At 50.8% G+C, this 21,450-nt stretch overlaps 6 protein-coding genes across 6 annotated transcripts; 3 read left to right on the top strand and 3 right to left on the bottom strand.

Annotated features, from left to right (window-relative positions):
• Positions 1-330: 330 nt before the first annotated feature.
• NUO51 (NADH-ubiquinone oxidoreductase 51 kDa subunit, mitochondrial precursor) lies at positions 331-2,253 on the bottom strand. The gene has a single exon (XM_024466103.1). The coding sequence runs from the start codon at positions 1,610-1,612 to the stop codon at positions 461-463; it is 1,152 nt and encodes a 383-aa protein (XP_024326063.1). The 5' UTR covers positions 1,613-2,253; the 3' UTR covers positions 331-460.
• VC83_02438 (uncharacterized protein) lies at positions 2,248-3,297 on the top strand. Its single transcript, XM_024466102.1, has 2 exons — positions 2,248-2,306; positions 2,429-3,297. The coding sequence occupies exon 2, from the start codon at positions 2,619-2,621 to the stop codon at positions 3,192-3,194; it is 576 nt and encodes a 191-aa protein (XP_024326062.1). The 5' UTR covers positions 2,248-2,306; positions 2,429-2,618; the 3' UTR covers positions 3,195-3,297.
• Positions 3,298-3,306: 9 nt separating this feature from the next.
• On the bottom strand, positions 3,307-9,971 carry VC83_02437 (uncharacterized protein). Its single transcript, XM_024466101.1, has 3 exons — positions 9,422-9,971; positions 3,869-9,369; positions 3,307-3,814 (listed from the first exon to the last, which is right to left on the bottom strand). Exons 1-3 carry the CDS (start codon positions 9,711-9,713, stop codon positions 3,533-3,535), a joined length of 6,075 nt encoding a protein of 2,024 aa, XP_024326096.1. The 5' UTR covers positions 9,714-9,971; the 3' UTR covers positions 3,307-3,532.
• Positions 9,972-10,418: 447 nt separating this feature from the next.
• Positions 10,419-11,315, top strand: VC83_02436 (uncharacterized protein; the record flags this gene model as incomplete). Its single annotated transcript, XM_024466100.1, has 1 exon — positions 10,419-11,315. One exon carries the CDS (start codon positions 10,419-10,421, stop codon positions 11,313-11,315), a length of 897 nt encoding a protein of 298 aa, XP_024326095.1.
• A 1,267-nt stretch (positions 11,316-12,582) lies between these two features.
• VC83_02435 (uncharacterized protein) lies at positions 12,583-14,206 on the top strand (the record flags this gene model as incomplete). The annotated part of the gene is made up of 4 exons (XM_024466099.1): positions 12,583-12,601; positions 12,700-13,154; positions 13,211-14,053; positions 14,105-14,206. The coding sequence occupies 4 exons, from the start codon at positions 12,583-12,585 to the stop codon at positions 14,204-14,206; spliced, it is 1,419 nt and encodes a 472-aa protein (XP_024326098.1).
• Positions 14,207-14,943: 737 nt separating this feature from the next.
• Positions 14,944-16,467, bottom strand: PAC1_1 (protein with putative role during mitosis; the record flags this gene model as incomplete). Its single annotated transcript, XM_024466098.1, has 3 exons — positions 14,944-16,110; positions 16,199-16,367; positions 16,430-16,467. 3 exons carry the CDS (start codon positions 16,465-16,467, stop codon positions 14,944-14,946), a joined length of 1,374 nt encoding a protein of 457 aa, XP_024326097.1.
• Positions 16,468-21,450: the final 4,983 nt, after the last annotated feature.

The raw sequence follows: 21,450 nt of genomic DNA, 5'->3' as shown, positions 1-21,450 counted from the left end.
ATGATGAAAATAGGGTAATACCAGGAGGTTCAGGAGGCGACGAGTTGGATTTGGAAGAGCATTTGAGATCGACCTGGATTGAGGAGTGGCTGAGGTTGCATGTACAATGAATCGCTGGCGGCATACCTTACTCTAGACTGGATATCTCGGGGTGATGGCACGGTGTATGGGTGTATACATATCGGGGTATGAGTGGGAAATGGCATATACGGCGCTGGAGCATGAATGCAATTGTACAACATAGCTTGAAGGTACACTTCAACGAGTATATCAAATGTAAAAACTATAAATCTTGTCTTCACGGCGCAAGCAATGATGCAAATCGATATATGATTTCAATAGTTTTATCTGTACCCCACTAAACTGACTCAACTCTACAACCATAATGCAAAGAAACGCCAAATTGAACTCTATACAATAGCAATGAGAGTCCATATATACAACTACCCCGCGCCACTTCTTACTGGCCGGGTGCCACCAACTTGCCCTGAGCATTCGAGTCGTGTTGCCATCCACCAGCCAAGGCGGCGCCGCCGTTCTCCTCCGCAAACTTTTGCATACGTGCCTCTAGCTCGGGGCGGAAGTGACGGATGAGACCCTGGATGGGCCAGGCGAACGCCTCTCCAAGAGCACAGATGGTGTGGCCCTCAACTTGCTTGGTAAGCTCCTGAAGCATGTCAATTTCACGCTCTCTTCCTTGTCCCTTCTCGAAGCGCTGCATGATTTGCTCGGTCCATTTGCTGCCCTCACGGCAGGGAGTGCACTGGCCACAGGACTCGTGGCGGTAGAAGTGCGAGAGTCTGGAGATGGCACGGACAACGTCGGTGCTTTTGTCCATAACAATGACTGCTGCCGTACCGAGCCCAGACTGGCTGTCCTTCAGGCCATCGAAGTCCATTATTTGGTCGTCGCAGACAGATTTTGGCAGGATGGGTGTGGATGAGCCACCAGGAATAATGGCCTTGAGGTTATCCCAGCCGCCGCGAACACCACCACAGTGCTTGTCGATCAGCTCGCGCAGAGGGATGGACATCTCTTCCTCGACTGTGCAAGGGTTGTTGACATGACCAGAGATACAGAAAAGCTTGGTACCAGCGTTGCGCTCTCGTCCGAATCCGGCGAACCAATCACCTCCTCTTCTGCAGATCGTAGGTGCGACGGCAATAGTCTCGACGTTGGCGACAGTAGATGGGCATCCGAAAAGTCCGACAGATGCTGGGAACGGGGGCTTTAGGCGAGGCTTTCCTGGCTTGCCCTCGAGGGACTCGATGAGAGAAGTCTCCTCTCCGCAAACGTAGGCGCCCATTCCGCGGTGCAGATAGATATCGAAGTCGTATCCACTGTTGCAAGCGTTCTTGCCAATCAGTCCATCCTTGTAGGCCTCCTGGATAGCATTCTGCAAAACAGCAGCTTCGTGAATGAACTCGCCACGAATGTAGATGTAGGCGGCGGTGCAGTTCATGGCGCGGCCAGCAACTAAACATCCCTCGAGGAGCTTGTGTGGGTCTTTTCGCATAATTTCTCTGTCCTTGCAGGTTCCAGGCTCGCCCTCATCTGCATTGACGACCAGATAACGTGGCTTGCTGTCGTTCTCCCAACCCTTGAAGTTCATGAACGACCATTTCAACCCTGACGGGAAGCCGGCACCCCCACGTCCTCTAAGACCGGAAGCCTTGACCTCGGAAATAATCTGTACAGCATTAGGATATAATCAAAGGGCACTTTTAGAGCAAGATGGACGTACCCAGTCATGACCTTTATCCAAGATCTCCTTCGTCTTGTGCCAATCGCCGTACTTCTTCGCGCTGGCGAGATCTGGGCCGTGGTGGCTGTACAAGTTCTGGAAGATGCGGTCCTGATCTCTCAAGCCTCCATATATCCTCTTCGGTGCTGGAGCATCCTGGACAGTTGCCAATCCTCTTGTTTGTTGCTGTGCTGCGGACGCACCCGGACCACCAAGACGAGCCCCCGCAGAGGCTGCTCCTGGCAGTACTCGCGACGCAATTGACGTGAGCGCGGGTGACGTGGCGTTTCGCGACAACATCGTGCTGATCATGGGTTGCGCTCAACTGCGTACTGCACGTTGGTTGTGGTGAGAGGAGCGGATCCGTGGTGTTGGTGTACAAATTGAGGTTCGATTGGAATTCGAGCTTCATTGATAATCCGCTTCCGTGATTGGCTGGTGCGGCTACTGTGGTAGCGCCTCCAACCCTCACAACATCAACCGACATTATTAAGTTACCAGGATTACAGTCGCCTACGTCGACTTTCGCTCTGTGAAGCATTTTGAGAACAATATATCAAAGGTAAACCACATCTCTCTGTTTCATTGATACAATAACCTACCAATAAACCTACCTATTTATTCTATATGCTAGAAATTCTTCAATAAAAATATTTACTCCAACACTCACTTCACTTCCCGCAGTATCAGTTTCTAGGGGCTCGCGAGAGCACCCACAGAGAACAAAGGACCTTCTCAGGAATTACCACAATAAACACATAGCAAGCTACCAAATCAACTCTCATACTTCAGAACTCCCAGGTCCTGCGAATTACACCAGCTGTTACAGTTGAACTACCTTCGAAGGCTTTGATTCCTCGTTCTCCCCGCCATAATGTCAACCAAGCGCCCCGTGGCACCAGGCTCTTCCACCCCAAAGCCGCCCGTCTCCTTCTCCTCATCGATAACCATTTCCGAAATTGCCGTCCTCATAGGGACCCAGCCCATCTTAATACGCAGCTACTCGATTATCCATCCCCGCGCCCGCCTTATCTCTACCCATGGCCCCGTTTCTATCGGTTCAATGTGCATAATATCCGAACGTGCCTCAATCGGCCTACTCTCCGCCCCAACAGCAGCCGCAGACCCCAAGCTCCCGGGTGTTACCATCGGCGATAACGTCGCTATCGATATTGGTGCGGTGGTTGAGGCTTCTCACGTTGGGGACGGCACACACATTGAGGCAAACGCACGCGTCGGTTCTGGGGCCAAGATAGGGAAATTCTGCCGTATTGGAGCGTTCTGCAAAGTCGCAGCGGGAGAAGTTCTAGAAGACTACACAGTGCTGTTTGGTGACGGGCTTCGTAGGATTGATAAAACTGAAAGCGACGAGGCCAAGTTGAAGAGTACAAGGAGACATGTGGAGGTGCTGAGGAAGCTGGTGGCCAGCAAACCCGAGAAATTCATGTAGACGGCATATTAGGCGGTGCATGTATGGTGGGTGAGCAAGATTCGGTATACCCAGGTTAACAAGGGCGATTATTTTGTTCAAATTTGATCAGAAGTGCTTTGTGCTTTGAAGTCCTTAATTGTATTCATTTTCCATCCACCACCGTGGGCTCCATTTTCTCAGTCTCAAAGCTTCCCCATTCATACGCCTGAGCCTAAGCCAATGCTCAATATAGCCAGCCAGCCCACGTAAACTATGCAACACAGATATAATACATAGCAACAAATTAAATGCACATCAAGTCCAGTTCCCTTCCGAATATCATCTCCCCTTCTCCATATTACCGTCCCAAATCACCCTTATTGTCCACCACCACCACCACCACCACCACCTCTCATCCGCTTCTGCTGTCCTACGCCTCCAGCATCATCATGCGGTCTCTTGGTTCCAGCATTTGGAGCAAATGCTGGAGCACCTGCGTTCATTCCACCTCTTTGGTTCTGACCTCCACCTCTCCCGCGTCCAATGCCGCTCTGTCCGCGAGGCGCTTGGTACGCACCTCTTCCACGTGCAGCGCCGCCACCTCTCGGTACAGGAAGGCCAGTACGGGGTCCTCCTGGTGCTGACGGTATTCCAGACGGCTGGACAGAAGTCAGTTTAGGATCAGAACGGGAATAAGTAGAGGAAATACTTACAGCAGGTATATTTGAACCTTGTGCCTGAGCAGTATTGGCTTGACCAGGGCCTTGCGGAGCCGTAGCCGCTGGTATTGCCTGGGGTTGTTGAGTAGAGGGGGTCGATGGGCGCGAGCCTTGCGATGTTCCTGGAACAGAAACAGACGGTGCTCGAATGCCGGACGCGGCTGGAGCTCCTTCAGGTTTAGCACCCGGAGTAGGGATGGCAGAGCCGGCTGCTGGAGTCGGTGCAGGAGCAGGTACGACATTGGCAGGCGGCTTCGCGTTCTTGGCAATCTCCCAAACTTCGCCAACAGGCTTCTCGGGCGTTTCGGTAGCAGCTTTCTCGACGACTTCCAGTTTAGCTGTAGCCATCTTAACCTTGTTGTTGGTCAGGTTGATTTTTAGCTCTGACTTTTTGCCTTCCATGATTACAGCCTTAGTCTTTGCTTCATCGGCCTTCTTCACAACTTCTTCCTTCTCCTTCTCGAATTCTTCCTTCAATTTCTTGGTCTGTTCTTCGATCTTTTTCCTGATGTTTCCAGTGAAAATATTCTTCAGTGTGGCGTTTGTGGTGAGAAGAGTCCGGACTTGTTCATCGGTGAGGTTGGTGAGGTTGGTGAGTTCGCCCATTGGTGTAGGGGGTTTTGCTGATGGTGTTAAAGGAGTAGCCGGCGGCGCAGCCTCTGAAGCACCTTCAGCCTTCGGAGTGGCCGACACCTTTGGCTCAGTGGCGCCTTGTTCGGCGAGCCAGATTTTTCTTTCTTGCTCAAGTTTGAGAGCATACTCCGCTTCGAGAGCAGCCTTGGTAGTGTCTCTTGATTCGGCGAGCTTCTTGTTGAGTGCTGTTTTCATCTTTTCGGATCTCTGCTTGAGTGTAGCTTCGACAGACTCCTCGAGTTGCTGAAGCCTAGTTTCCGCAGCAAGAGTGCGTTCTTCAAGGGCTTTGCGTTCATCGTCGGTGGGCTTCGATGGAGCAGTTTCATCCACTTGGCCTTCCTCGGCACTATCCATTGAAGTATCGGCTTGCGGTGCAGGCTTTGATGCTTCAGCTTGAGCTGCTCTAGCTGCAGCTTGATCTCTTTCAGTTCGAGCGGTCTCAAGTTCTTGGCGGATGTTTGCAAGTTGTGCTTCGACGTCCTGCTTCTCTTTCTTTGCAAACTCAAGCTCTTTGCGAAGCGCGTCTAGTTGTTGATCAACCGCGCCACTCTGCTCGGTACCAACCTGTAGCTGGTTTGCGCTTTCAGGGGCATTAGTAGTGGATGTTGCCGCGGCATCCCCCTTGCTAGCTTCACTCTCGGCTTTGATGCGTGTCAGCTGCTCCTCCAGAGCCTGTCTTTCCTGTATGGAAGTGCTCAGTTCCTGTTGGACAGTTGACAGCTGTTGTTCGAGCGCTTCCTTCTCTTGGATCGCAGCGTCTCTCTCGGCAGTGCGCTCAGCAACTCGCTCGTTCTTCTCCTTAGTAAGTACACGCGAACGCTCCTTCGCCTGCTCGATAAGCTTCTGACGCGACACCTGCCACTGAGCCTTCTCGACCTCCAACGTCTGCACCTTCTCCTGGAGTGGCTGCTGGTCAATCGTAAGCGCATCACGCTCGGCCTGAAGAGACGCTAGTGAAGCCTTCAACTGCTCCATCTCAGCGGGGTCGATACGGTCGTACTTCGAGAGGATCTCCTGGTTCCTCCTCTGCCAGCGGTCACGGTCTTCTTGTAGGAGCTTCACCTCGCCATCTTGCATCTCCTTGGCATTCTCAAGCTCCCGGACCTTATTCTCTAGGGGCTGGAACTTCTCCATAAGCTCCTCCACTTGCTTTGTCTTGTCTGCCAGTTGTGCTTGGGCTTGTCGGGCCTCGTTGCGGAGAGTAATGCTACTCTCGCGGAATAGGTTAAGCTCATTAATCTTCTCCATGAGGTCTTTATGAGCCAAGTTGCTGCGGGAGCCATCGGCTTGAGCACGCCTCTCCTGATCCAACTTGAGCCTGGCTTCGTCGAGTTGGGATTGGGCATAGTCGAATTGCTGCTTGAGGCGCTTAGATTCTTGGATGGAAAGCTCGTACTGTACATCGATGATTTCCTTGTCGCGTCTAAGGTATGTGATGAGCTCGCGGAGGCCTTCGACTGTCTTATTTGAAGTCGCTGTCGCCTCTGCAGTTTCCGTGTCGCCATTTTCAGCTGCGGCTGCGCGGCTTTGTTGCAGAGCGGTGACTTGCGCACTAACGCTTTCAAATTGCTGCAAGAGAATTGTGTTTTGCGAAGAAATATCATCCTTCCGGCGGCGCAGCTCTTGAAGTTCTTTCTCAAACTGGCTTCGTCGCTCTTCCCATGATGCCTGACTTTGGGTCAGAGTCACCTTTGCAGATTCTGCCTCGGATTTGAGGCCTGCTGACTCTGACTTCAGCACATTGTAACTAGTGCGCAATTCCTGTAGAAGTCGGGCAGCATCGGCATGCTTAACAAGCTCGTTTTCGTAGTCTTGCTGTGCCTTTGTTGCAATCTCCGCCTGAGCTCGTAGGTCTTGCTGGTGGAACTGCAAGGTGAGGGTGTGTCGCTCGTCCTCGTCCTTCAAACGTGTAATCTCCGCTTTCAATACAGCCTTATCCTCTGCGGTACGGCGGGCGGTCTCGGCTTTCTCGTTGCGCAGATTGTTGAGCTCAGTGTCGGTGGTGCTCAACTCAGTAGAAAGATCATCAACACGTTGCTGCAATTCTCGAATCTTGGCATCCTTCTCCTCGATGATCTTGTCCATCTCCTGTTGATACTCCTCTTGGGATTCTTGGAACTTCTGCAGGTCCTCTTCCGAAGACTGGCTAATGCCCTTGTACTGTTCGGTCTGAGACTTCGCGTTCTCAAGCTCCGATTTCGCCAATTCGAGATCTCTCTTGAGTTCTGAGACCTCGATACCCAACTCTTGCTCTCTGCTGATGGCATCCTGCTCTGTCTGCTCGTCGCCAGTGGTTGTGCCGTTAGCTCCGGGTCGTGGGGTGGGTCTTGGTTGAAGGACTTCAACACGCTCCTCCGCGCTCTTCAGCTCGATTGTTAGCTCATCAACGCGCGTTTGAAGGTGATCACGCGTGGTTTTTGCTGCAACCAACTCCTCGCGGGTCGTGCTCAATGAGGTCGCAAGCTCGTCGATACGCTTCTGGCTTTGCTGTGTATCGTATTCTTTCCGTAATTGTGCCTTCTTGTTGTCCTCGACTTCATCGCTCAGTTTCCGCTTTGTCGCAGAAAGCTCCGATTCGAGAGTCTCGAGTTGTGTCTGCAGTCTACGTCTCGACTCAGATTCTGTCAGTTCGCGTTCGTTTTGCAGATTTTGCTGTTTGGCAAGAAGAGTGTTAAGCTGGCTTCGTTCGTTCATCAGATTGTTGTTATCTTCGTGAAGACGTCCTTGAATTTCAGTCCATAACTTCTTTTCGGCCTTGAGATTGGCAATGTCGTTTCTCATACTCTCGACAAGTCCCTTTGACTCGATCAAGTCCTCAGCAACTTGCTGGGTCCTAAGATCTTGCTTTGCTGCGCTTTCGGAAAGAACTTGAGAGCGCTTTTGAAGCTCACTGTTTTCGTTTTGGAGCATGGCGTAGTTAGCGTGGAGCATTTCGTAACGCTCCTTGGCGAGTGTAAGTTGGCTGTTGATCTTGGCAATCTCGGACTGAAGTGCAGACTTCTCTGACGCAAGCTTTCCGGCCTGTTCTTTCATAGTTCGGCGATCAATAGACTGTTCCTCTCGGTATTGATCGAAATGGCTCTGGAGCTCGCGCAACAGAGTTGCGTAATTGGCACTGTCCTTCGCATTTGGTGCCTCGACACTGCTTACGACCTCGCCATTGACGGATTGGCCGAAAACAGACTCGAGGTCAGAGTTCGGAGGTAGCTGACCACGATGCTGCAACATACGTCGGAACATATCTCTCTCCTTGATGTAGCTTTCGGACCTGGCAACCAGAGAACGGATCTCGTCATTGCATTGCTCGACCTTCCTTTCCAGTTGCTGGACCATCTCATGGTCTTGCGAGGCCTTGTGCTTCTCAGCTAGAGCCTCCTCGCTTTCCATCTTTGCGCCGAGTTCTCTCGTGAGTGTCAGTAGCTCGAGGTTCTTATCTTGTAAGTCGCTTACACTTCGGAACACTGTAAGGCGTTGGCTGATAAATTTGTCTGTGTCAGTGAGACCTTGAAGGGCGTCTTCACTAACTTCGCCCCGTGCCAGGCGCTCGAGCTGCATGCGTTCTGGCCCTGTTAAGGAGTCCATTCCTCTCTGCTGAGCATCCAAATCGCATAGGAGCATCTTTACTTGGACACTGAGGTCGCGCAACTGCTGTCGAAGGATCTCCAACTCAGCTTGGGATGTCTTGGCTTCGCTGAGAGCCTTTCTTGCATCCTTCTTCGCCCTATCTCTTTCCTTGCCGGTCACGTCGACGAATTTAGACATCTCCACAATTTCCTGTTGGAGGCGTTCGTGCTCATGCTGCATTTCCTCGATTTCGGGCTGCTTCGCCTCAAGGCCTTGCATCATATCCTCCATTTCAGCAGTAAGGCGCTCGGTTCTTCGTCGCTCCGTTGCCAATTGACCCTTAACCTTGTACAGCTCTTCAATTGCTTGTGTTGCAGTAATGGTAGACTTCCTCGTAGAACCAGGTGTTGCGAAAACACCCGGTGAACCACTTCGGAATAAGCCATTGAGGCCCTGTCTTGGAGTTCCCGGAACAGATGCTGGATATGTTGCAGACGCAGCAGCCTCGAGTCGATCAACTTCAGCTTCGAGCTCTGCGATACGGTGCTCTAGCCTGTCTCGTTCCTGGGAGTCTGCCTCGGCATCTTGTTGGTGTCTTGCAATCTCTGCCGCCAAGTCATCCTTTTCTTTATCCAGCTGTGCCTCTAGATCGTTCAATCTGTTGGTTTGGGTCTCGGTTCGCTGCGTTTGAAGCTCCGCGAGACGCCTTGAACTCTCCAGCTCCTGTCTGAACCCTTCTTCTGTGTTTGCCGCAACTTCTTGGAGCTGTTGGACTTTAGCCAGAGACTCCTCTGCCTTCTTCTGCACCTCCTCAAGTCGAGTGCGCAGTGCAGTCTCGGTGCGCTTGGCAGCTTCCAAATTGGCCGTGGCTTCTTCATTTTGTCGTTGTAGTTCTGCAATGCGTGCGCCCTTCTCTTTGCGGAGCTTTAAGGACTCTGCGCTTTTCGTCTTCAGTTCGTTGTCAAGCCATTCGTTATTCCTCTTCGCTTGCTCGAGTTCCTGCTGCACATTTTGCTCTCGGAATTTAGCGCTTGACAGAGCTGAGTTTGCGTTTTGTACTGATTGCTGCAGCGTCGATACTTGTTGACTTAGCTCCAGGCCCTTCTGGTGTTGTTTCTGGAGATCCTGTGCAAGTGAATCGTTTGCAGCGCTCTTTGATGCCACAATTGAGAGGGTATCGCGGTTCGCGCCTTCGAGACTGGCAATGCGAGCGCGCAGGCTGTCGGCTTCTGATGATGATGTGAATGACGAGGATTTAAGTTGCTGAAGCTCCGTGTCGAGTGAAACGCGTGCGGTTTCTATCAATTCCGTTAGCTAGCTGTTTGCAACAGTTGTTGGCTCAATTAGTACCTTCAGCGGCAAGCTTCTCTCGGAGTACATTTGCTTCCTTCAAGGCCTTATCCGCGGTTTGCTGTAAATCTTTGGTTCTGGTTTCTGAGCCAAGTATAGCCGCTTCCAACTCCGTATCGACCTGATGTTTATCTGCTTCAAGCTCCTGGTGTTCACGAGCCTTTGTGCTTACAGCAAGAAGGACAGCATTGACAAGCTCCGTGGTTGGTGAGTCGAGAGCCTCTGTTAGTGACGGCTGTGGTAGGTTGAGGTATCCAGAGAGGAACCCTATATCCACCGTGGCGGCTGCCATGTTCAGTACAGGTCCCCTAGAGGAGACGTAAAAACCTCAAGCCAGGAGCATATATCAGGATATTTTTCGCGTGGTGCTTGGGGACTGTAGTGAGGTGAGGTGGTTGAATTGTGTGACTGGTGAGTCACCAATGGATGTTTCCTAGACAAAATAAGTTTGTCACTAGTCCAGCATCATGCGACCCAAATGCCAGTGTCCAGCACTCTTAGATCGCTGTTTGTCGATGGTGAGGGCGGGTTTGCGCTTTCGAAGTGAAGTTCCCTTTGTGATCTTGGTATGCCCTTCGGTAAACAGTTGCGTCGAAAGCTCCACTAGCGCGATTTGGCGAGGCTGCAGGTCGCTGCGGCTTCTTTGACTTTGGCCGACTTTGACTCTTATCGGAGTCATTCACCTTGTTCCAACTCGGCAGACCAACTACGAACATGTCGAGCTTCTCCACGAACAGATCACCAGCGTATCTTTATCTTCTTTCATGGGCCTACGTGTGCGCATTTCACAACTTTCTCGAATCACCAGAGGCGAGCTTCTCAAACTTGAGGGTCTGAAGTCAACTTGAGCGGAAACAACCCCTCACCTCTTCGAGGCTCATCAAACACTCTGATTTGAGAGACCTTGGCCCCAACCGCCCAAAGCGTCCTCGACGACTTAGCATACCGACATTGCGGCCTATTCACCATCCGCTCACTTCCATACTCGACAGCAAAGATGTCTTCATACCTAGACAAGGCTCAGAACGCATTCAAAAGTAATGTACAGGGAGCTGCCTCGAGGGTCTCTAACAAGCGCACATTTGCAGCAGCGTCTGCATCTGCTCCATCTCCATCTTCAGCGAGCCAGTCCACTCCGTCTCCGAGTTCAAAAGATCAGAAGCGCAAGCGCGAGACCCTGCCAGTCGTCTATTCTCAGCCGTCAGAAACAGGCTATGGCAGCGATTCATACACACAAGTCACATACATCATTGAATTTTTGAAGAAGAAGGGAGAGCCGAAAAGCTTCAAGGAAATTCTTGAGTATATGTCGTTTATGGGCCTTCCTGATCAACAAAAGCGTACTCTGGCTGCAATTCTTCGGAAACACGGAAGGTTGGAATGGATTACAGACCCAAAGAAGAAAGTACAGGCATGGGATTCTGGCAAGTTCCAGCACAGACCTATCATCAATGTGCGAACGAAAGATCAGCTTCTGGCGTATTTACAGAAGAAGGCGGATGCTCAGGGTGTTTCGGTGAAGGAACTCAAGGACGGCTGGCCAGATTGTGAGGATGCTATCACTGAGTTGGAGAAGCAGCATCGTTTACTTGTCACCCGAACAAAGAAGGACGGACACGCCCGCATGGTTTGGGCCGATGACCCTACGCTACGCCATCCTGTTGAACCCGAGTTTGAGGCTATGTGGCACCGCATTGAACTGGCAGATCCGGATGACCTCGTTAGGAAGCTTATCGAGGCCGGCCAAAAGCCTGCCAGTGAGGACCCAAGCAAGCGGGTGAAGGCACCACCAAAGGCGAAGGATAAGAAGAAGAGGCCGCCGAGGAAGGATGGCCGGACTACTAATGTTCATATGGAGCATCTGCTGAGAGATTTTGACCACTTGAGAGGCTGAAAGGATGGTCTACGGGGTGCACTTAGCTCATTGGATCATAGAGTATCGGTTCTGCATGGGACAGATTCGAGAGACTCTCAAAGCTTTTGGCATTAGCGACGGCGTTCGGGAAAGTTCTTCAAATATGATTGTCTGGGGGTGGCACATAGTGCGACAGACAGCAAAAAGTATAAATACCAATAAATGGATTCGGATCCCCAGACGTCTCTCGTCTTGGGAGCTGCCGTGATACATGTTGGGGATATCTGTGTCCCCATCATGCCTATACATTTTTCCGTGCCTGTAGGTAGAGCGTTGTTGTGACGCCTACGTGAAATATCCGGCGTTCCAGCTCCCATGCCGCCACATTTTCCTTGCCAACAAACGCCAAGTGTGGCTATGCAAGTGTGAAATACTCCATACAGTCGAACAGATGTTGATCCATCAACACCCGCCTACCAAGCGCCCAGCAACAAACAAAAGTCCAAGCTTTATGGAACCTATAGCAAGCTAAAGTTGTCCCCACCCAAGCGCGTTCACCGTTTCTCCTACAACACCACCTCTTCGCCCGTCATAAGTCTTTTGACATTACGAAGGACATCAATCAGCAATTTTAACTTCTTGGCTGCAATTACCACTGAAGCAAACTGATCTCTCCATTCGCTGATCCCCTCTCAGTACATACTAGAGACCTGACGGAGCTTCATCTGCGTGCGGTGAAACACAGCTATCGCAGCATCATTCTCCCACAGGACCCTGTCGCGATTCAGGCCCTCTCCTGAACCAATACGCCCACAGTACTCTGCAGTACCAAACTCCGACGACGTCGCAAGTCAAGGAGGCGCACCAGCTCCCAGCTGTTCCCCCGCGCAACGACTGAGCCTAAATCGCAACCCCGATCGTTTCCTTGCAGCGAATCCAATATGGCCTGTGAGTTTCCCTACTGAAACCCAACTCTACGGATATGTTGTGATTGGGGCTGCAATTCCCAAGTGCAGAGTCCGTTCGCCCTGTTCTCGCCCACTACTACCTCGATAGCTTCTTCGTCCTTACGTTAGCTATTTTGTCCACATGGAGAATTACGAGGCCTAATTCTCTCATTCTATCCCATCAAGGGCTATCTAGTCAAGTGATTAGAGCAGTTTATGGGAGATTTATGATGCAACTGCGAGACTTGCTCCCAGTATCATGTGGGTCCAATGGTCAACGTCGCCCACCAGCTTCAAGTTCTGGTTGTGATTAGCGCCTAATTACCCGCTACTCTATCGTGGTAGTGCTGCTGCGCAAAATGGCCAAGCACTACCGTAGTTTGCGGGATAGTCGGGGATATTTATTCCAACTCCCTACAGATAATCTCTCGGACTGTTATAAGTGACTGGTGGCTGACGTTGACTTTTAATTGCAGCATCTCCTGCATTCAAGCGCTTCATCCGCTCAGCATCGAACAGCCACAGACGAGTCGCCGACAACGAGATGCCGGCCCAAGACGAGCGCACCAGCCTGCTCAATGGCAATATCAATACTTCCGGAGAGAATACATGGAGCGCAGTCTTTGCGAAGTCGTCCACGCCTGGAGACCAGAGCGAAAATCCATTGGTCCGGTACCCTGCGACAGTGTTCACGATTACGAAGATTACGCTGCTGAGCAACTACGTGAACGTCCTCCTGGTCTTCGTGCCACTTGGAATAGTTGCTGGTGCGACGGGATGGGATCCAGTGACGGTCTTCGCGCTCAACTTCTTTGCCATCATGCCATTGGCGGCGGTTCTCTCTTTTGCCACTGAGGAAATATCTATGAAATTGGGACAGACGCTGGGAGGACTGATGAATGCGACATTTGGCAATGCCGTTGAACTCATTGTATGTTATAATTATCAGAAGAGATGCCCGAGATATGCATGCTAACCCAACCCCAGGTGTGTATCGTTGCTCTCCGCAATGGCGAAATCCGCATTGTCCAGTCCAGCATGCTGGGCAGCATCCTCTCCAACGTCCTCCTCGTCCTCGGCTGCTGCTTCGTGGCCGGCGGCATCCACAACACGCGCACCGGCACCGTCCAAGGAATCGAGCAGAGGTTCAACTCGACAGCTGCAGGCACAATGTCATCACTGCTAATCCTTGCCTCGGCATCCCTAATCATCCCTGCCACGCTCTACACCGTCATCGCCGGTTCCAGCGCCAACACGGAGGACACCATGCTCTTGCTTTCCCGCGGCACCGCCATCATTCTGCTGGTTCTATACGCCCTATACCTTACCTTCCAGCTCCGCACCCACGCCAACCTTTTCAACGCCGAGCACGAGGCCGGCACCGAGACGGATGACGAGGAGCACGACCTTGAGGAGCCGCAGATGAGCCCTTGGGCTGCTACCTTCGTTCTGATCGTTACCACCATCGCCGTTGCCATCTGCGCCGATTACCTTGTGGACAGCATCGATGCTCTCGTTGCCAAAATTCACGTTTCGAAGACGTTCGTGGGTCTCATCCTGCTCCCTATCGTCGGCAACGCCGCCGAGCACGTCACGGCTATTGTAGTGGCGTTGAAGGATAAGATGGACTTGGCAATGGGTGTTGCGGTTGGAAGCTCTATGCAGATTGCCTTGCTCGTGACACCGTTCTTGGTGGTTCTGGGGTGGATTATTGATCAGCCAATGACGCTGCACTTCGAGACCTTCGAGACAGTTGTATTCTTCCTGAGCGTTCTCGTTGTCTCATCAGTTATCGTTGATGGGTCCTCGAATTATATGGAAGGCTCCATGGTAAGTTTCTCTCGACAGTCATATGTATCCAACATATACTAATAGTATCAGCTCCTTGGACTCTACAGTATAATCGCCCTCGCCTTCTATGTATTTCCTGATGACACGGCTGAAATCACGCCACCGTTGCTTAGGCGTTGGTGGGGAGAGTAAATAGAATGCAAGGATGTTCAAAAAAGTACTTTTAGGCAACATTGACACGAGCGAGTAGAATTGTGGTTTACTGCAACATGCAAACTAGACGTCCAAATAACGCCCGCCAAGACGACATAACATCAGATCAGCTATTTCACCACCCACAGTCCAAAACCAGGCTTGTCGACTTCTAGTAGCATACATTGTATCTAATTTGTCTAATGCTCCTTTTGAAGCTCAAGACACATATTCCCCAGCGCTATAGAAGGAGATGCTTCCACAATAGCCACTGCAAGCACATATAGCTTTGCCAGCAATCAAGAGGTTTCTTCGAGCTATTCGTTACTTCATTCTGAGCTAAGCCACTGATATCCTAGCTTGTGTCCCCACCCCCGCTTCGTCGGTAGTCTTGAACTGCACTGGACATAGCTTTCGAGTGCGTGTTGTAATCTGATATGTTTTGGGTATGGGGATCCAGTATGTCGGCCGTGGATGCACATATACCGCACAGTAATATCTATGATTGCCAAGATCACAGGAGCAATGTTGGTTGGTCCATCTTTCCCGATACATCCTCACGATTCCACTCCGTAAAGTTCTCCCAGCACAATCTCGGCCTTCCCCTGCAAAGACGCAGTGGCAATCCTTGTCTCTGTTTAGGCCCTCCCGCGTCTCGGCTCGGCCATCTCTCATTCTAGTATAATCTCTCGTCAATGTCATGCTGCCGGTCTGCATATCGTAGTTGTACTGTAGCCTTAGTTTGCAAATATCTTCAACTTGCAATCCACACCCCCTGTTGCAATCACACATCGTATCTGAACCTCAGGCGCCACCGCTTTCTTCGGCGTTCCAACGGCCCCACCATTTTGCTCCTCTGCCGCTTGCTCCCCTTTGACAATCCCGGGTGCCCACCGTATACATGTAACAAAGTGCTCGTGTGCATCCCGGAGGACCCTGACACACTTTCCTTGTTGGCTCAAATCCCAGCACCTCAACGACTTGTCGTCCGACACAGAGAAGAGGTATTTACCACCTGGATGGAAAACGAGGTCTCGTACCCAATTATCGTGGCCAACTAGGGTCATGAGGCAAGTCCCCCGAGCATCCCAGAGCCTAATCGTCTTGTCTCTCGATCCGGTGGCCATGAACTCCGCCGTGCTACTTGCGGGTGGGGGCTTCTTCAGTCCGGCCAGGGTGGCAAAGTTCTGATAGGAGGTAGGTGGCGCCAATGCACAGCACTCATTGTAGTGCTCGTGGCCGAACATGGCCTGCTTGCTTTCTGGATTCGAAGCCGAGATGTCCCACAGCCGAGCGGACATATCGTCGCCAGTTGAGAGGAGGAAACGCCCGTCAGAGGAAGGGCTGACGGCGCGAATCCAGCCGGAGTGGCCGTTTAGTGTCTTCACGCAGTAGCCGGTGGTGACGTCCCATATTTTTAGGGTTTTATCTCTACTTGCGCTGACAAGCAGGTTTCCAGATGATGACCCTGAAGGTATGAATCGTACAGCACTAACGCTGTGATCGTGGCCCGGCAAGGTCCGGATATTCTTGTAGGCATCTGCTGGGTCCCATAGTTTGATAGTCAGATCGGAGCTGCAGGATGCCAGCAGTACACGACCTTTCGGTCCGCCATAGTCAAGGTCTAGAATTGCTCTCGTGTGGCCCTTGATTGTCATCTCTAGTTCACCAAGCTCCCAGTCCCAAATCTTGATGGTATAGTCGTCAGATCCAGACGCAATGGAGGAGAATATAGGGTGGAAAGCAACGCAGTTGACGGTATCTCGGTGTGATTCCAATGTGTGTCGCGGAGGGGTTTTGGGAAGCCAAGCTGTCGGGTCTTGGTTCCGTTTGGATAGGGAGGTAGGCGTCGCATTGTCGACTTCGGATTGCAGTTCCACATTTCGGGATTCGAGATCCATTATCTGTAATGGGAAGCTGGTCAGAGAGAGATCACTAAGAGGGGCGGTCAAGAGTGGTAGACTGTGGGGAGACACTGCATTCTATTCGTACCTTCTTTTGTAACCGGACGACGCTTGTCCACTTCTTCTCCAGCAGCGATTCATATTTCTTTGCTGTAGCTGCATCGTAGACATCTTCTCCAAGACTCAATTCTTCCCTGAGGGCGGCAGCTGTGTTTGGTAGGTTATTCGCTGATAGGTATGCTATGATCGACTTGTGTCTGGGAGTATATCGTTAGCATCAATCAAGTCTTCAGCTATAACCACCACGAGATAAACGTACAGCTCTTCAGCTTGTCGATTCGTTAATATGGCGCCCATTCTGAGGGGCGTTCTTATGGCGGTGATCACAAAGGGCTGGGTTCGCACTTGAATTCCCTCTTAAAGTTGTTGTCTTCGAGTAGCTGACATCGTCGCATGCAATAACAGAAACGCGCAGAGGAGTCAAGAAAGAAGCTGCGATGTTGATCAAGAAATGCGAGTTTCGGGATATCTAACTTATCTAACTTAGCGAGCGGTATGGATGTCCGAGAGGCGGCGACAAGTCAGGAGGGATGGTGGGGTCGGTGGATAGATAACATCAATCAACGACCGCGCCGTAGTTCGATGTCTCCGAGCCAGAATATTTCAGTTATTCCGGGTCGGCGGCATGAACTTATATAAACGCGACAGTAGAATGGAGAACGCGATGCGATATACGTACTGTAACCCTGCAAGGTACTGTGAATAAATATTTTTTCTACCCCGCGGTTGACACACTTTCGTTAGGGCTTGGAACTACACGTGCGCCGTGAGGTAACAAAATATTAATTTTCAACTCCATTACCACTGCAGATGGTAAAGTTTGTAAATACCGCCATTCCTGTCTTATGCTAGTTGTTTTATATTTATTGGGTGTTCACAGTGAAAATAGCTGGCATTCCAGCTTATAACACGCGGGAGAATAGTGTATGAATGTGAATACAATCGTTTAAAAGACAACAGGAGAGGAGATGGAGATGGAGATGAATGGATATGCAAACCGAAAAGCTCACATTTGATTCTACGGTCTACCTACTCAATATGGACAACAGCAACGACGCCGAAGATGGCTTCGACAGCTCTGATATGGAGTTCAGGGAACATCCAAATCCCTTCATCGCTGCCGGCTTCAGCAGTATGTAAGCTATTATGGACATGCTCTTAATAATCGAATCAAATCCAAGAAGGCGTCCAAGACTCTCACCTACGCAGAAGGCTCACCAAAGACTGAATACTTATCAGCTCTTACCCTTTCGTGCCGCACTGGGGATATCACAAAAGATCCGGAGGATACTCATAATCGCCCCTTTCTATGCTACGAGTGACGGTGGTGGGTGACAAGAGGTGTAGCGACAGAAGTGTAGTGACAAGATCAGTCGTCCATGTGGTGATTGAAAATGGTGGTATTCTGGCCCTTCTTTCACGTCGAAAGTTCTCTATATCATCCCCGAACACGGCAATACTATGTTGTGCTCGCCACGTCATTTTGATGCTCAAATATTATCGACGACCAACAAAGAATAATAGCTCGTGGTTTTTTAGAATATAATTTTGAATAGTTTATCTGATATAATTTATTTCCTAGGCATACTAACAAATAATACACTTTTTACCAAACTACGATCTAATGCACAAAACCTAAATATCAATAAACCCAAGAGTATAAATTCCCTTAACAAATGCTTACCTTCATCAATTGTCATCCTGCGTGCTCATGCTTTGGTTTTCGCTGTCACTCACGATATACCAGAGTAATATCCTTCAAGAGCTCCTGAAAACTAGTCATCACTACTCTTTGGATGTAAACAGACGGCGCTGAAACCCTCTGCATAGAGAGCTATGTCCGTTTCCAAACACCCGCCTACATTCCAGAACCACGGTTGCATTGTGGCAGTCCAATCTTGGCGCCGGATCTATAAATACTCGTTCCTGTGGCACCGTCAAGCGCCCCCACGCTGCGTAAGCGCAGCGCCGTTTGAGAAGGCGCTTGCCTGTCGCTACAAGAATAAACTGGAAAATTCGGAGGGGACGTTCGAAGCGCTGGGATGGAGGAGGGGAGGTAGGCGCTTGATGTACGCGTGGAGGGGTAGCGTCAAACGAGGGGCCGTAGGATTCGGGCGCTTAGCGCCCGCCTCGAAGTAGCCAACCAGAGACCGATGTGCGCTTGTACCTGGGATAAGTGCTGTAAACGACGCTACACTGCCCTCCAAGGCGTCTGGAGATCAAGGGATGATTGTACTCCGTACAAATCTGCGCGTTGATTGTGCTCGAGTATTGCATTGTGCGACTAGGGGTTGACGATCACGAGCATCCTCGGACGAGCACGTTCCTCACATGAAGCGTTCTAGGGTTAGGGTCTTGACCCCCTAAAGTTGCCTCGCCACAGCACACCTCGGCCACACCATAACCCGTGGCCAGCACAGCTGGGTATATCATGCGGCCGTCCAGCTGGCTTATAGCCGTCACGAGCCTGGGAAGTCGTGAGCGCAGCGACAGGCGAGATGGACGATTGGTTGGGTGGCTGTTTCAACACGGGACGAGACTAGCGAATCAAATATTGGTGTGGCGGGCAAGATGCGGGTGGCTTGAACGGCGGATGCGCGGTGGACATAGCCTCGTTTGGGGGTCTGGGGTTCACTGTCCGATTACGCGGTATGTAAACTATTTCTTGGTTTTTCGATAGTTGCTTCTCGGGGAGACCTCCTTGCCTGAAGCCTCCTTTACGGGACAGCAAGACTTATGCACCTTACTCCTGATTTCTGTAGACCACTGCAGGCAAAAAGGGAGAGATGATGCATCGTAGCGCCTGTACAAAAAAGGGGTTGGCTGAGATGTTCACAATTCAGGGCTCTGCAGAACACCCTGCGCATAACTTCTGTGTGCTGGCATCCCCTTAAGCTTATGCTATCAGCGAATCTTTGTGCCATGTTATCCGAACGGTTGTCCAAACTGGTGTGCATACCAATTTCCCATGTCAAAACATTGTGTTTACCAGCTTGTTTCAGAATTCCTAAAGGTAGTCGAATCAACAGCCCTTGCGGTCGTGTTGTGGTGAGATCGCAACCTGGTAGATCTCATGTACATCAATCATGTCGAAGGCGATCGCAGGTATATGGCCGATATGGTAAATAGCCTTGCTTGAAACATTCGTAATTCGCCTAACAAAGTGCGCAATTTTGTGGCCTCCCCTCGCATGAAGAGCTGGAAGAGTTGGAGATGAGATGGCGCATTGTCTTTGGGGCCTCCGAAGCTGAATATCTGTCCCTTCTCATGCCAACAATGCATGAAATGACTAAAGATCGACGACGCGTATTTGTATACTTTACGCCACGGCCTGAGGCGTCACTTTCTGAGCGACTCTGGAATACTCTATTGCCAGCTACTCCACTGTCTCTCGTGGCGTGGCTCCTTTAGGTAGCCATGTAAGACATTTTGACAGCATTGTTGCCTCGAAGCGGGACAAGGTCTCTGCTTAGCATACGGGCTATTGTTTGGACGAGACTCTTTCGTCGTCGTCCGATGCCTGTTCAGCTGGTGGCCTGCTGGTCAGCTTATGGCGCCCCCTAGATTCTGAAACGGCACAGTCCACCGCGTTGCTGGTACGCTGTGATCCAGTCACGATACAGGTAAAGCATGTGAGTGAAGTCAATGAAGAGCCGTAATTTGCGGCCGTGTACACGGCCGTGTAGTTTGAATGCCCCCGAGTGTGCCAGTCAGATGGCCGTATAGTGTCTTAGGACCAGGATGGCAAGGAGAGAGAAGCTGGGAGCCAAGCCGAATTCAGTGGTTCTGAGTACTTGTCAGTTAATGTTGGTGAGGCGAGTACATGCTATTCCCGATTCTTGAGATCCCACAGGCCTGTTCCGTGCCGGACCACGCGAGAGAAGCCGCGAAGAGTCCTGGGCCAACCATAGGAACGGAGCTGGCGTAGGCCCTTACGACTCTGCACAAGGCAGTCGTTAGACTTCATATTTCGGGTTGGCACCTTGTTGGCGTTGCCAGGGCTGCAGGATGTCTGAAAAATAATGGAATAATGGGTGTTGTAAAATTGAAACAGGTGACAGAATACAATGCCCTTCTTATGGTCTTTCCGAATAAGTAGAACCACGTAGCCCACCTCGTCGTCCTCGATCGCTTTCTCATTGCTGTATGCTTGAAGTCTTGTCACGACGAAAGTAAGACCTTGCTCGTTTCTCACCACCATCATTGAAAGGATTGACCACGACCGGTGTATCGACATTCACAGACGATACCAGACCAACAGTCACAGTCGAATCTCAAACACACAAAAACCCACAGAATCATACCCAAGCGCCCTCGTTGATCGAAACTGTGCTCGAAGCCTGTCACTGCATTGTATCATCCATCCTTCGCCACAGCCAAGCAGATCAGACCCAACAAAGCCTCACAACGGCGTCAACCTCACCCAGCTCCTCCCACAACATCTAGCCTGCGCCACCAACGCGATACCCGCTCTCCATCGCCAGTCACGATATCCTTGCGAGCTCATTTCATTGCCGCGCTCCAGTTTTGGGTCTCCGTACCGGTGGCCTTTCAAACAGGGTCGTGTTTGTGTTGCCGCTGAGCGTCAAAGAGGAGTCTGCTTCGCGCCCTCGGTTCCCCATTTAGCACTGCCTCGCCCTATCAACCCCTGCACATTGCCGTTTGACGCAGGCGTTCTCCAGTGCCAACTAGGCCAAACTCCAGCTGCATTGAGAAGCCTCCAGGCTTTTAAGGTCGCTCATTTCCGCCTTTTGGGATATCCTGCCTCGTCATCTCTAGCCCGGTGTTGGATTCCTTTTTGCCTTTCCTTTTTTGAACGATACTCTCATAAGCCTTGTTATTCGAACTCCTTCGATATATCTATAATCCTTAATTTTTATTCTGCTGGTCAGATTACGCATTTGCGCAGCCAAAAAAGTTCGTTTTTGTTATTCGTCAACCCCAGCGTCTTGGTCCTCTCGAAATCCACCAGTCAGCCTTCTTGTAGCATCAGCCTTGCGCACCAACCCACCGCCAAAACGACAATAGCAATTGTCGCCAATAGTCAATAGGAACTCCCTATTGTTAAATCCATTCGCACGCTCAACAATCACCTGGCTGTGTATTGAAGTACCCATCAATACTAAGCCTCATCTTATATCTTCTGCGGATTATTTCTTCAGTAGATACTTTCCTCTTTTTCGCACACCGACATTTTCTGGTTAGCTTTGGACTTCATTTTTCTCACTTTCAACATTCAAAGCACCAGCATTTTCACGAATCATCTACCAACATCTCGCA

The sequence above is a fragment of the Pseudogymnoascus destructans genome, assembly GCF_001641265.1.
Source record: "Pseudogymnoascus destructans isolate 20631-21 unplaced genomic scaffold scaffold_5, whole genome shotgun sequence".
NCBI classification, from domain to species: Eukaryota; Fungi; Ascomycota; class Leotiomycetes; order Thelebolales; family Thelebolaceae; genus Pseudogymnoascus; species Pseudogymnoascus destructans.
This window is presented reverse-complemented; position numbering and strand designations above follow the sequence as displayed.